The following is a 15,099-nucleotide window of genomic DNA, read 5'->3' on the forward strand; positions in this document are numbered from 1 at the left end:
ATACATGTCAATCAGTGTACCCGCACTGCGCCCCAGACGCAGAGGCATTTACACAGTCGCCCTCATGTGAGGATCCACACATGCCCGAGAGCAAAATATTTCAGTTCCAAGTGTAACACAGTTTTGTGAGATATAAGAACCAAGGACAGCTATTGAATAAGAAAAGGCCTTTCAGTCATTCCAAACTGTTCCTTCGATAGACTGTATAAAACATCCCTTATCTTTGGCTCCAACTCACCCATTGCATCTCCTGGAAGAAAGGTAAGCATAGATACTCTCTGAACCCTTCATCTATCCCTGTATCCTGCACTGGACACTTACCCAGTTATTTTTGAAGGGATAAATGCCAAAGTATTAACTGCCTTTATTCTCTATCCCTTTTTTTCTGTCTGAATGATTTCAAAGCCTTTTGCCTTTATTGTCACTAAGGCACGGTTACTTTGGAATGTTTGCATCCATTGCTTTTAGCTGTTAGCCGCACCTGGCACTTGGAATTGTCTGTCACAGAAGAGAAGCTGACTTGTCTGCTAGAAATCATTACACCTTAATGTGAGAAAAAACTGAGATGGCTGCTTGACTTCACTGTGACCTACAGCCTAAGAGATAGTTTGTGATGGAATACTTCCTCACATACCTAGACACATACAATCATTGGCTGATCACAAACAAGCATTTGAATAATCTGTGACTTGGACCATCTCAGTGTCCTGATGATGAGGATGAGGTAGCACAATGGCAATGATCTTATTTGGGTTTCACTGTTAGTAAACTCGGCTCCAGGAGCCAGTGTAGCAGAGAATCACTTTAGTTTAACTGAGCTGCAGGAGTCAGCCTGTTGGGTTTGAAAATGGCAGAATGCTGTGCATTTAAAAGGAGCGCCTAAGTCTATGTATAGCATTTTATGTTGGTACATTGCTATGCATTAAAAAAAACTCCAGAAGCCTTTCTATAAAGTTTTTTTTGTAAGGATTTGTCAGTTGCAAGTTTGATAGTGAGTTAGCATGAATTGAACTGGGATTTTAAAACTTGATTTAAGTGGGCTAAGCAATCTGAGATGTTACCCGCTTGAAAAGCACTATATAAATGCAAGTTATTTTTGTTGCTGTATTCTGGTTTATAAGAAAGTATTGTAAGATAGCTCCTTATGTTTGTGATGCAATGCATTGGATGCTGTCAAAGCACAATTATAAATTAAAAGAAGTATTATTACAATGAAAACTACTGAGGTAAATCCACACAGCAGCAGACAGAGCAGCACGTTTGACATTCTAGATGCTGTGGAATAAGAGTTTCCTCAGTAAGGAACAAGGCAGCTTCATGATCCTGGCTGTTCCTGCAAAATTCTCCAAGGTGTCTTTTAACTGGATTGCCAGGGGCCAACAAATAAACAGTACTGATGAGTATTTAATGATGCTTTGAGAAACCCTGTGGAAATAGAAAATAGTACAGTATTGTGTTTATTTTTCACAAATCATTATGGTTTTTACTACTCTCTTAGCTTAATGTATTTAGTGTTGCACTAATTAATAAGCATTGTGTTGTATGTGTTGTCTGGCAATGTATTGTAGGATAGATACACGCTGCTTGTAGCAGCTCAGGCTGTTTTCTGGAGTAATAGGGAGACACATACTGCCCAGATGATGTTAACATTGGAAACATCAACACAGTAGTTTGTGTGCTAGCTTATGTTTTACTTTTCTGCTAAAGAAATTACTGTTGTCGGAATAACCTTGGAATTTATATCATCGTTGCCATCTACTGTTAGATACACAAAAAAGATTTACTAATCTGCGATGTTTGCAGTTGTCTTAGTTTCACTGTATTATTCCACACAGTGTATTGATTAAAACAATGTGTGAACCCAAACAGCTAAGGGATATGTGGCCATGTTTTCCATTCTCTTGTTCAAATGTTTTCAGTTAATAAAGAAATGCCTTTTTTTTTTAAAAAGTGCTAGATACTTATACTACATAATTCAAACAGTGGTGCATTCAGATATTCCTTGCTCGGTATTTATGTTTTAATTCATCTCATGCCCAAGCACCAAGACAATTTCATCTTTGGTGCTTGTTGTAAGGGGTATATTCTGTACATTCTATAAATCTGATTTCCCTCTCCCTAACCTAGAGCGCCAAAGCCAATAGTGGCACCCAATTCTGTGTAGTTGAGCTCAGCTAATTCACACATAACCACAACTGCCTACAAATATAATAATGATCTTTGCATGTGATATAGCGCATCATCATGTCACTGAGATGTCTCAGTGCACTTCAATCTCAATGTGATTGTTGACCAGGCTCTGCGAGAAACTCCCTTCTCTTCAAATAGTTCCATGGGATCTTTAATATCCACCCGCACTTCCAGGCAGGCCCTCAGATTAATACCTCTGACAATGTGACATTACCCCAGCACTACATTTGAGTCTAGATGTCCCTTGCCTTGCCTGCCCCACCATCGAGCGGGCCTTCTGCCACACTGCCCCTATCCTCTAGTACTCCATCCCGCAGTCCCCCTCCCTTGCCTCCTTCCAGAACCATATCAAGACCCTCCTCTTCGACCGTGCTTTCGATGACCCTCCTTTCCTCACCCCGCTGCCCTGTGCCCTTCCCAATCCCGACCCCCAAGCTCGGGTCCGAAACACTATCTGTCCAGCGCCTTGGGATGTCCTCCCGACATGAAAGGCGCTTTACAAATGCAATTTTGTTGTTGATGTAAATTCGCTCAAGGTGGTGACATGGTGTAACTCCATAACCTTCTGACTTGACAGGGAAGGGCACTACCAAATGAGCCAGGCTGACACGTCACGAGCAATTTTCGTCAAGGCTATTTATTGGTGTGCAAATCCAGCGGGCAATTTGTGCAGCACCGTTCATCTGAACGGGTAGAAGCGACCTTGGTTTAACCAAAGGCACCTGACAATGTAGCACTCTGTGCTGGGTCGCCAGCCTCGACTGTTGAGTTATGTCAATGGCACCTTTCATATACGGGGGGGAAAGAAGAAAAGTGTGGAGGTGCTTCGGGTGCAAAGCAGTGATTGCGGCGTATCCTGTGAAGCGCTTTGCGAGACATCTCGGAGACACAATAAGGCGCTCTATCAAATGCAAGGATTATTATTGTTGTAATTGTTTGGGGAGGACAAGTTTGCAGAGGTATGGAGAGCGAGCGAGCGAGGGAGCGGGATTGATTCGGGGAGCGAGGGAGGGAGTGGGATTGATTCGGGGAGCGAGGGAGGGAGTGGGATTGATTCGGGGAGCGAGGGAGGGAGTGGGATTGATTCGGGGAGCGAGTGAGCGAGGGAGTGGGATTGATTCGGGGAGCGAGTGAGCGAGGGAGTGGGATTGATTCGGGGAGCGAGTGAGGGAGGGAGTGGGATTGATCGGGGAGCGAGTGAGGGAGGGAGTGGGATTGATTCGGGGAGCGAGGGAGGGAGTGGGATTGATTCGGGGAGCGAGTGAGGGAGTGGGATTGATTCGGGGAGCGAGTGAGGGAGTGGGATTGATTCGGGGAGCGAGGGAGGGAGGGAGTGGGATTGATTCGGGGAGATCCCTTCAAAGAGCTGTCACAGACATGATTGGCCGAATGGCCTCCTTTGGTGCTGTATAATGCTGTGACCTCTCCCCCCCCCATTGACTCTGTCAGACAGTGTAGCACTGACCATCAGTGGTGCCGAGAGAGTCAGAGGGGCGGAGCCAATCCAGCGGCAGCCAATCACAGCAAAGCCTCCGCACCCGTCCGCCAATCACAAGGAGCCTGATAGTGGCCAATCCGCGAGGAGAGCGCGGCAGCCAATCAGCAGACGGTTTACTCAGGCAGCGGCCAATGGGCGTGCGGCATATTGTGCGGTCGCTGCTCCGACCAGGGCCGGCGATGTCGGGTGGAAAGAGTTAGAGACGCGGCCGTGAAACTGCCGCCGCCGCCGCCGCCCGTGTGCTGTGTGGCCGCCGCTGCGCGTGAGCCGAGGCGCCGCGGTTGCTTTCGGCCCCGCCTTCACCTTCCGAACTCGGTTTAAGCCGCTGCTCGGCCTCTCGCCGAGCGATGGAGAAGATCCAACCGGAGGCCCAGAACGGAGAGGCCGAGCCGCCGCCGCCGTCACAGGGGGATCCCAGCTCGGAGGGGGAGGCCGCGAAACTAAAGCCCACGCACGAGGAGAAACCCGCCTTACCGGGCGGGGAACCGCGGGGGAAGAGGACGCCGGGCCCGAGGTGTGCGAGCAGCAGCATTCGGAGGCCTGTCAGACCGAGCGCTTCGGGCGTTCGTTCAGAAGACGGGAGTCTCTGTCTCCGCGAAAGGGCTCCGCGTCCCGGAAGCGGGACAGCGCGTCGCCCAAGAAGCGGGAGCCGTCAGAAAAGTCACCCCGGAAATGCAAGGGTCACCGAAAAGCCGGACATAGGTACGGGACGGACGGTCCGCGCGTGGACGCGGCTTCACCGGGGAATGGCATGAGACGGAATCGGTATAAGTTGTTTCACCGTATTCAGCCGTCCAGAGGATCGGTTATGCGCCATCGTTTTCATGGCGCATCACGATCTGTCGCCGTGTTGGGTGTGACGTGGAGGGAATGCCGAGCCGCACTGCATCTCTTGACCGCTTGTTTCAGTTCCTCCATCGACTCGTATTGTTATAAATAGTAATTTGGTCCCTCAATCCACGACTGTCCGTGGGACACCGCTGTGCGCAATTGGCTGCCCGCAAATATAGTCAATTCACTTGACGGTGTATTCTGTGAAGCGCTTTGAGACGTCTCGAAGATGTGATAAGGCGTTACATCACATGCAAGGATTCTTGTTATTAATGGTGCGTTGGGCAGTGGCATCTAGTGTCAGTTTTGAGCACCACCAGGTGAGCGGGAACGAAGCACGGTCTCCTTGGAGCTGAACTGGCTCCAAGGTGACGTACCTAGCAGTGCAGTGTCGGAATCGAGCCAGCACTCTGGTGGTCTCGAGAGTCTGGTTTCCTGAGTCAGGCGGGTCCGTACAACACAGCGAGCCTGGCTCATAGGCAGAACCTGGAAGGGCAGACCAGTCACTAGGGCGGGGAGTCATCCCATTCATCTCATGTTAATCCTGCAGCCAAAGCCCTAACAGATAGGGTGGTCATAGCTGGACAAGCAGCAGGAAAACTTGCCAGACAGCAATATCAATAACTAGCAATGCAGTTTTAGCTGGTTAGACTTCAGCAATACCCCAATGCATACCCCCAGGTCCCCAAGCATTGGCTCTTGCAAACCTGTGCCTAATACTTTCCGGAATTAGTTAAGCAGGATGCGTCCCTCCAGGGAGAGAATGTGCATTCTATTCCAGCAATATGTCTGTGTAGTGGGATGCTCAGCTTGGTTTGGATATTTTTAAGCATGGTGATGGGTTTCCGCATGTGTCAGAAACCCAGCTGATCAAAAAAATCAAAACTGATGACATTGGTGGGTAACATTTTGAATAGACTTTCCACTTGTGAGTAAATGCACTATGTGGTACTTTACAGTTATGAGACAATCTCATTTGGGAGTAATGTTATGGTCATATATAATTATTGACCAGTTTAGCAACTGTATTTTTAGGCACACACAACAGCTATTTCCACCAGCAAGGTCCTACGTGTTTGGTGAATGACCAACTTATCTGGTGAATTGTTGGTCAAATAAAGCTTTCTTTATGGTTAAGTACTATAATGTACATACTATAATATGTGTTCTTATTCAAAGATATCATGGAAGATGGAGTGCTTGATCCTCAGCCTTGTTTTGTGCTTTGCCAGCCTGTCTATTTGTAGGTCCATATGTGAATTGTTAAATAGTAAAAATCAAAAAGATAGAAAGTGAGACTCCAGAAAGGCAACAAAATAATCTCTTTATTTTCCTTTTAGGCATGCTCACTTCCTTCATGGTCCGTCTCCTGATACACACTTTGGACCTAAAGCCTCCATTTTACATACTTCTACCTCAATTATGTAAGTAAAAGGCATCTCCTTTGAATTGAGTGAAACAGAACTGAAATCAAATGTAATTAAAAAATTTATCTGGTATGAAATTTTTCTTAAGAGCTTGTTAAAGAATAGATTGTCAAAGGTCCTGTGGAAGACTAAATTGTTTAATACCCTTATTGTTTATAATTGTGTTCAGGCACATCCAGGATCCAACAAGTCAAAGACTGACTTGGGACAAGCCACCAACAAATGTACTGGTCATCAAAAAGGTCCGAGATGAGACCCTTCTGGAGCCATTCAAAGAGCTATGTCGCTTCCTTATTGAGGTGAGAGAAGACACTTACTGCTGTGTTTTCCTGGAGTAGAGTTGGCTAGTGACCGTCAGCATTTGTTGGTTGTTTCTGTCCTTTATACTGTGAGCAGTATTGCAAAGAAGAGAGATCTTGACTATGACGAGGAAAATTGCCTGTTGTGTTTTGCAAAGTTTGCCTGCTGTGTATCTGTGTGAGGCATGTAGTTTATGTTCTGTTTCCATACAACACATTTTTTCCATTGTGTATTAGTCTATAAGCGCATCTTTATTATGTCATCATCAGCACCAATGAGTAGATTTAATTTTTTTTAATGTATCTGTAGTACTCTCAATCATGTCATACTTGGTAATGGATACTCTGTGGCATCACAGTCTAATGGTTATTTTTGGAGGGCTCCTTTTGTGTTCTCTTGGCTTGAAGGAAATGATGCCTATGTGATAACTTTAACTGCAGCTCTGAGTGTGTTTGACCACGGAGTCTGATGAGAATGTCCTGGATTTGTTTCATTTGTGCATACCGATTGAAATTTCTAGGTGACTGCTCCATTTTGATTAAATGATGCACTGTATAATCAAAAATAATTTTGCTTTGCCTTTCCATATAAAATTGTTTGATCCTAGTCTTTGGGAATTTCTTCCCCTCTCCCCTTCCCCAGGAGAAGGACTTGGTTGTGTTTGTCGAGAAGAAGGTGGTGGAGGATGCCTTGCTAGCTAAAGATAAGACGTTTGAAGTCATCAGACAAAAGCTAAGCCCCTTTAAGGAAGGTGAGTACAAAACTATGCCGCATTCTTACCCGCGCCAAACTCGGCTCCCCGATCACCCCAGTCCTTGCCAGACTGCACTGGCTGCCTGTCCCAGAGAGGATCGACTTCAAGATCCTCACCCTTGTCTTCAAATCCCTCCACTCCTCTGCACGCCCCTACCTCTCTGACCTCTCTCCTCACAACAGTGCCCATTGCCTTCGTTCCACTGGGTCTGGCCTGCTCCTTGTCCCCAGAGTCCTCCGCTCCACCCTTGGCGGCTGTGCCTTCAGCAACTACGCCCCAAGGCTCTGGAACTCCCTTCCTCACTCCCTTCGCCTCGCCCTCGCCCCCCCTCTCTTCCTATTTTCAGGTCTCGGCTGAAGACCTTTTCAACTGCGCCTTTGGTCACCTTCCTCCCCCTCCCCCTGGCTCGACCCTGGGATCCGTTACTGTGAAGCGCTCTGAGACGCCATCCGGCGTGGAGGGCGCTATATAAATCCAAGTTGTTGTTGCATCAGCAAGAAGAGCATCTGCAATGCAGTGCCTTGGCTTGCTCACTGCAGGACGCATGGCTCGCCTGCTATATATGTGTTTACACCATTGTGTTTGTGTGATATTGTATTCAGTGCAGCTTCTTCCAAGCCGTGTAAATTGTGTGTAAGTTACATAATGTTTGTTGCACAATTGAATTGAATGAACGATTTAGTTTAAACTGAGACTTGCTTTGTGTTCAGTTGAAATTACAAATAATTTGAGCTGCAATGTTTATCAGTACTGTGTATCTACTTTGTGTAATGGAAATACTTCATGCAATGTATCTTGTGCACAGATACAATGTGTCCAAACCTACATAGCTAAACATGGCTTACTGATACAGTATTTGCTGATTTGATTTGGCTTGTTTTGAAAACGGTAGTGAGTGAATTTCCTTTATCTGACATGTTTACATACTTTGTTTTTTAAATAACAGGTTATGATGATCTATCTGGCTACATAGATCTGATCATTTGTCTAGGTGGTGATGGAACTCTGCTATATGCTTCTTCACTCTTCCAGGTATTGTAAACTTCAAGTGATGTGTATCATTACTTTACAGTTTTGATAAATTAAGACAGAAGAACGTTATAAGTGTCGTTTCATTAGCCTACAATGAACCAGCGAGATATTGGTAATGAGGAGAGAGGGTTCTGTAAATATAGTCAACGCAGTAGATATTTCAGATGGCTTTTGAAGAAAGTGGAGGAGGGGGAGAAAGAAGAGGGTTAGATGGAGGAAGCGAGAAAGGGAGTTCTCGAGAGTGGAGGCATAGTGACTGAAGGTTTGTCCACTGATGCTGGGACAGAGGATGTGCGCTAGTTCGCTTAGCAGAGGGGTGATCAGAAGAATTAGGCAAGAGAAAGTCACAGGTAGGGATGAGTGAGGGCATGAAAGGTGAAGATCTTCAAGTTCATCTGCTGGAAGCCTGGCGAGATTGGGTATGCAAAGTTTTGCATAGTAAGAGAGTAGGCGTCAATTTTGGATGTACTGGATGGAGCCTGTGGATGTTGGAGCTGGTGGGTGGGGGACAACAGTGAGGAATTTAAAAGTAGTTTGCAGGTGATCAAGGTATAAATGAAGACCCAGAACAACCTTATTTGTTCACAAAGTTTGATTGACAGATACTCATAAACGTAGCAAATAACCTTAGACACGCATACAGAACAAATACTGACATGCAAAGAATAGTCTGACAAAAAACACAGAATAACGTATTGTGCCAGTATTAACCTTCTGTCCACTTATCTTTCATGTGTGCAAAGAGAATGTAATGTTGTGCAACCCATAAAAGCATGGAGAAGACTAGGGGTGCACAGAGACTCTGTATTTAAGTCTATTGTAGTGGCATTTTCCTTCAGTTGTATGAATTGTCTGTGAAAAATTGGCTGATTGGCATATGCTTTTACAGACCAGTGTCCCTCCAGTCATGGCATTCCATCTCGGCTCGCTTGGGTTTCTCACCCCTTTCAAGTTTGAGTCCTACAGAACAGAAGTGACCAACGTGATTGAGGGTAAGAATGGAACATTTTTTTCACTTTATTTGAGATCCTGTCGACCCTAAGCACTGAGTTCAATATGATCCATATTTGGCAGCGCGAGCTACAAGACTTGTGACTCAGGCTTTTTTATTCTAATATGCTTTCAATTTTGCCTACTTTGAATTTCAGCCCATTGAAGCATAATTTCACCGAGTAACAGCATTGTGTGGGAGTGCAACATGGGATAAATCAGTGGGTAAATGTGTTGACAGTTGCTGGGGAGTTAGGAAATTCACTAAAAGGCTGTCGAGATGTGGAACACCGATATCTAAACTAATTGTAATGGTCTGAATTGAACAAACTGTTTTGACGTCTGCAACTAATGTTGATGAGTAAACCAATTCAGACTGATTAAAGGAAAAGTGTATTGTACTAAAGTGTCACGTAATCCTCAGCATTCTAAAAAGGAGATGGCACAGAATCCTCCCACTCTCCACTTGAGTAAGGCATTGCTACATGGTGTGTCTGTGAGCTGTAGAGTTGAGGAAAGCCCCAGGTTCCATGAGCTCATCTCAGTTGGAGTTGCACTAAGCTATTGCTTCTTCTGAACTGAGGAGGAGAATCATCCAGGGATTACCTCTGGATTACTAACCAGGGATACTGCAGCAAGTATGAATGTTTACTGAGCAGAGGAACCAGATTGGAACTACTCATGGCTCCATGATCAACAAGTGTCAACACTTGATGTCCAATGATTTTAAAAATAAATTTCCTTTTGAAAAAAAAGTGTCCCAGTTAAGTGACTGTGCCTTGAATCCTACTAACTAGTCCATCTTGTCCTGAACTGTGCCAATAAAGTTTCCAGTCTCCAACTGCTGGAAGTGATCAGATTTCTTGAAAATCTAAATAACTGAAAGCTGCAGCTAATTGCTGAGCCTAGAATACTCAAAACTTCTGATGCAGTACAATGTTATGCACCTAGCTAAACAGAACAGCCTTTCCTTCATTGTAATATTCCTGCATGACACATTCTGGGTGGTACTTTCTGTGCCACGCACCAAAAAGATGCATGAATATTCACTAGATTTCTATAATACAAGCAACATTTGGAATTTTGTTTCATTAGGAGATGCTGCAATCATTCTCAGGAGTCGTTTAAAAGTGAAAGTGGTCAAGGACATAAAACTAGCGGAGTCAGAAAAGCTATATCAAGTGGAGAATGGGCTAATTCCAAAGAAACATATTGACAGTGAGTCTGGAAAGACCATCCTGCAAGTTCATGTATGTATAAATGCCCCTGTGGAGCTTTCTGCAAAATACCATTCAATTTTACTGTTAAGATATGGGAAACCAGATGCATCTGTTAACTTTGCACTAGTTTGCAAGTCTATTTTTTGAAACCTGTAATTCTAGTTGTGTGGTGTTAATGTGCATTGGCAAAAACTGAAGCTCAGTCTGTTCTTAACTGAAGAATGAGCTTCAGTGCTCACCAATTCACATTAATGTACTGCAGACATTACAAAGCAGATTCACTCAGCCCTTAGTGAGAAAGGTGAGAGAACAAATGTTTAAAACTGTAAGAGACAACCAAAAATACATCAAGTGAGGTTTTTGAAGGTTAAATACTGTCAGTAACTGCATTTCACCTCCATAATTCCCAGACTTGTTTTTACTTTTTTAATCCAGTAGGTGAGGCAAGCTGTGCAATTACCATATATAAATAACCCAGTTACTAGGATGTGCCCTTTTGTTTGTTAGGGTTGAATTTGTCAGGCAACTTTCTTTGCCCCTTCCCCCCCAACATGGACAATGATGCTGTGTAGAGCTCCCATTGAAAGGCCTAGTAAGAGCTTGCTGAAGCTTGCAATTTTTGTCAAGATTGGGAATTAAAAGCTGCTGTGCTGTGACCTGGGTATCTGGCTACTGGATCTGTGTGGCCTGGGAGAGACGTGGGGACAAGTTGCTTGCCTGTCTGCAGTCTCAGCTATGGAATGGAACTTGGAGAAGGGACGGGACAAGTCTTTTTAGATTTTGCTGTGAGAAGGGCTTTGGAATTACAAGTTTAAGGGGCGAGTGTATATTTTATATTATTATTATTTTATATACATCTGATTTGAGTCATGCAATAATGTGCTATGAATAATAATCCATTAATGACGTTGCAGGTGTTGAATGAAGTGGTTGTTGATCGAGGCCCATCGTCGTACCTCTCTAATGTGGATTTATATTTAAATGGGAGACACATCACATCTGTTCAGGGAGATGGTAAGATGAAATACAGTGAAACTTTTTAAAACATATTAGCATACCTACTTGATTATTTTTGGTGTGTAATGGGTTGTGCTCATCGGGTTACTTATTGACAGTGTTGAAGAATGGAATGTCATTTTTGTACCCAGTAACTCAACAAGCATTCTTCTCTGATTGATAATGTGGTTTAGATACCTGTGGAGTTTCTTTACTCAGTTCCAGTTTGCAGGTTTTTGTTCTTACAGTAACGGGTTCTGGAGTAAAGTGGTAAATGTAATTGTCCATGCTATAGGGGTAGGAATGGCTGGCTCACTGTTGAGCATTAAATTGTCTCAGGCAGACGAGGGATGGAAACTTCTCCTGGAGCTTGAGTGGGAGGGGATTCCAGTTACATTTCCTTTTTTTAATAAAAATGATTTTGACTACAAGAAGATTACATTTGTATAGCGCCTTTCACGTCGGGAGCACATCCCAAGGCACTGATGTCCCAAGACTACATCACCTTAGGCTGGGGAAAACCAGTTACGAGCTTGCAATACAATATACAATAATCTTATAAAGTATGACTGGGTGAATTTTGGCCACATTTTGAAAGCCTGCCCTTACCTCTCAGTTGACCAGGACAATGCACAACAGGAGTGACCATCCGATATGGACCGCACATGTATGCTCAGTAATGTTAAGAGTGCTTGGTCCTAGGTTTGGAGAAATTATATTGCATTGTCTAGTAGCGAGTACAATTGCATAAAATGTATTACATTTGTCTTAAAGTACCTTGACTCTCTTCTCAGAGGCCCACCACCATTGGTGAATCATTTCTCATGTCACCAGTTCTTCAGCCTGAATAGTTCGAACTTTAAGTCCAAATTCCCACCAGGTTTAGGAGTACAATCTGGGTTCCTATAGTCCATGGTGGAGCCTCCACAGTGAAGGGAGCAGGTGTGTCATCCTACCCAAAGTAATTGCTATAAAATGGTGAAAATAATCATAAAAATGAACAACTTTACAGGTTAGTTATCTAATTCCATTAATTCAATGTACAATGTGGCTGTATCTTTACGTTGGTCCAAATTCTGAATTGAAATGTACAATCTATATTGTTTTCTAAGTGGACTGCTTACTTGGTTTCCTAGGTGTCATAGTGTCGACACCAACTGGAAGTACAGCTTATGCTGCAGCAGCTGGAGCTTCTATGATGCATCCAAATGTCCCCGCCATCATGATCACCCCCATTTGTCCTCACTCACTATCGTTCCGACCCATTGTGGTACCAGCAGGAATGGAGCTAAAGGTGAGATATTGTCTTGTAATGCCAAGAATGGGAGAATGCCAGTAAACGTGTATTATTCAGCCTTGGGTATACCAAATGTGGATTAGACTTTCCATTTGCACTTGGCTACCAACTCCTCTTAAAGAACAATTTTTTAAAACTTGAATGCTGAAGACTGTCCAGACTCTGGCAGGATCATTGAATTGGCCCCTGCTGCTCCTATACTGAATGTAGAGGATGTGTCTCCTCAGGGAGAGTGTGTGTGCACAAACCAGACAAAGGGTTTGTGTGCTCCAACACTCTGATTTACATACAAGATGCTCAGGAAGCATAGAAAGTGTTTGGCCACGTAAGGTAAGCTACAAAACTTAAAGCTGTTACTGTGCTTCTCTTTTGAAGATAATGTTGTCACCTGATGCCAGAAACACAGCTTGGGTGTCATTTGATGGCAGGAGCAGACAGGAGATTAAACATAGTGACAGGTAAGCATACAACTCTTAATTAATGCAGCCACCTCTGCGCTTTGTAACCAGTTAGCTTAATGTGTAACCAAAATATATTTTCCAAGCTTTTCTTTAAATTTAAAGTAGCAAAATCAGTCCATTAAAGCTTTTTAAGCATGAAAAATAAAGTACTTTTTACATGTTATGCGGTGCTGGAAGAATGCCATTAATGTTTCCACTGATATTTGCCCTTTGTAGCTGTTTTGTAATGTGTGCTATGCAATTGGATTCCAATTATTTCATTTGAAACTGCTTATTAATTATTGGAGCAGGAGCCATTTTAATTCATTTTAATTATTTTTTCCCCCCAGTATTACAGTAACAACTTCATGCTACCCAGTGCCATCCATTTGCTGCTATGATCTTGTCTATGACTGGTTCGAAGGTCTTGCAGAGTGTCTGCACTGGAATGTGCGTAAAAAACAGAGTCGCCTTGAAGAAATTACAGACTCTTCAGACACTGAGTGTTAATTTATTTGGATGTATCTTTCTTCCTCCATTGCTGTGCAAGAGAGATGACTCCTTGAGGACTTGCACACAGAATTAACAGGTGTTCTTCAAAGTATTTTCTGGACTTTCAGTCTCACTGACTAGTGGGTTGTCCATTAGTTTTAACGTGTGCTACCTAATTAACATTCCATCAGAGACTTTTTTTGCATGAATAATCCAGAAGCATTTATTTGGATTCGATTTGAAAGTAAGCAAGTAATGAGGATGCACCAACTATTTTAGTACAGACTTGAGATGTTTGTTAATTATATCTAATGTAAATGGTCTGTTATAAAAATATAATTTTGTACAATAGAGTGCATCCATCTTGGAACAAAATATTTGTTAAGACAATATTTTTAATATTAGCTACAATATGGTATCTGTTCAGGTTACTAAAGTTCAGTTGCAGTATTAGGTTGACCTCGTCAAAATAGTGTGAAAATGCTTCTCTTGTGAAAATATTTGAAAGAATGAGATTTGAGGTATGCTTTGTATTATCAGACACAATTGTATCACATGAATTTTGGATTTATATAAACTTAGGAATCGGTAGGATCTATTGTTGATCGTTTCTATCTAATATGTAGTTCAATGTTAAGTGATGAGTACTTATTCTATGCTGCTGAACTTTTAAATGAGATCTTCATCCTTTGTATAGTATAGTGAATTCATCTCTCATTTCTGAGATGAAAGTCTTGACTTACCTTGGCTTAGTGGCCTTACATAAATTGCCTCAATCCAGTTGCAGAGGTTTTGTTGCTGCAAGGTAAGGAACATTTTATTGCATCTTGCTACTGGGTGTCCAAAGTGGGAAAGTGTCCCATTTTCTAACTCCACCTCTCCCTCATGAACACATTGAACAGCAATGTGAACGAGGGCTACAGTAGTGGGAAAAAGAAAGCTGTAAACAGTTTTAAAAAATGTACATTACAAATGTAAAGATTCTGCATATTCTCTTTTGCTCAATGCTTAATTATACGTAACAACCACTGTAATAAGTCACTCTTTCATTTGCACATCAGGTTTACTAACCTGAAAACATTTTCAATAAACCTAATTTAAGCTTTGACCATTCCTTCTGATGGTGTTGTCGCTGTAGCTTCCTTCTGCACCAGGCTCTGTGCACCACTGGTACCATTCCTCCTCGTCCCCTAGTGGATCAAATTCAAGATCCTCACCCTTTCACATGTCTCTATGGCCTTGCCCCAAGTAGTCTCCTATAACCCCACCTGCTCAGTGCCATTAATTGGGTGAGCTTTCAAGCCATTCAGCCTCTACTCTGAAACTGCATCCTGGATACTATGTCTCCTCCATTTCCACCTTCAAAACCTATCGCGTCTCTTTGACCACCTTCCCAAGCTTGGGCTCCCAGTGATTTGTGTGAAACACTTCGGCGATATCCTGACATTGATTGAGAAAATATGTCTTGTTCTCAAGTGTGTTTCAAAATTGGACTAAAAGAATCTTTTTTTTAATTTATTGCATTAAAAGGATACAGTTACTTTTCCAAATAGCCAAACAGTTATTGTTTAAATAATGTTCCAGTAATCAAAGTCAAGGTTTTAAATTATATCAATCCAAATATGGATATAA

General features: G+C 43.1%; 1 protein-coding gene across 1 annotated transcript; it reads left to right on the forward strand.

Moving 5' to 3' along the window:
- Positions 1-1,211: 1,211 nt before the first annotated feature.
- Positions 1,212-14,573, forward strand: nadkb (NAD kinase b). Its single transcript, XM_007903942.2, has 12 exons — positions 1,212-1,226; positions 4,011-4,390; positions 5,860-5,943; positions 6,116-6,245; positions 6,889-6,997; positions 7,947-8,032; positions 8,922-9,024; positions 10,118-10,272; positions 11,157-11,256; positions 12,375-12,532; positions 12,911-12,993; positions 13,326-14,573. The coding sequence occupies exons 1-12, from the start codon at positions 1,212-1,214 to the stop codon at positions 13,483-13,485; spliced, it is 1,563 nt and encodes a 520-aa protein (XP_007902133.2). The 3' UTR covers positions 13,486-14,573.
- The last annotated feature ends 526 nt before the right edge of the window (positions 14,574-15,099 follow it).

This window comes from Callorhinchus milii, unplaced genomic scaffold (assembly GCF_018977255.1).
Source record: "Callorhinchus milii isolate IMCB2004 unplaced genomic scaffold, IMCB_Cmil_1.0 Scaffold11, whole genome shotgun sequence".
Lineage (NCBI taxonomy): Eukaryota > Metazoa > Chordata > Chondrichthyes > Chimaeriformes > Callorhinchidae > Callorhinchus > Callorhinchus milii.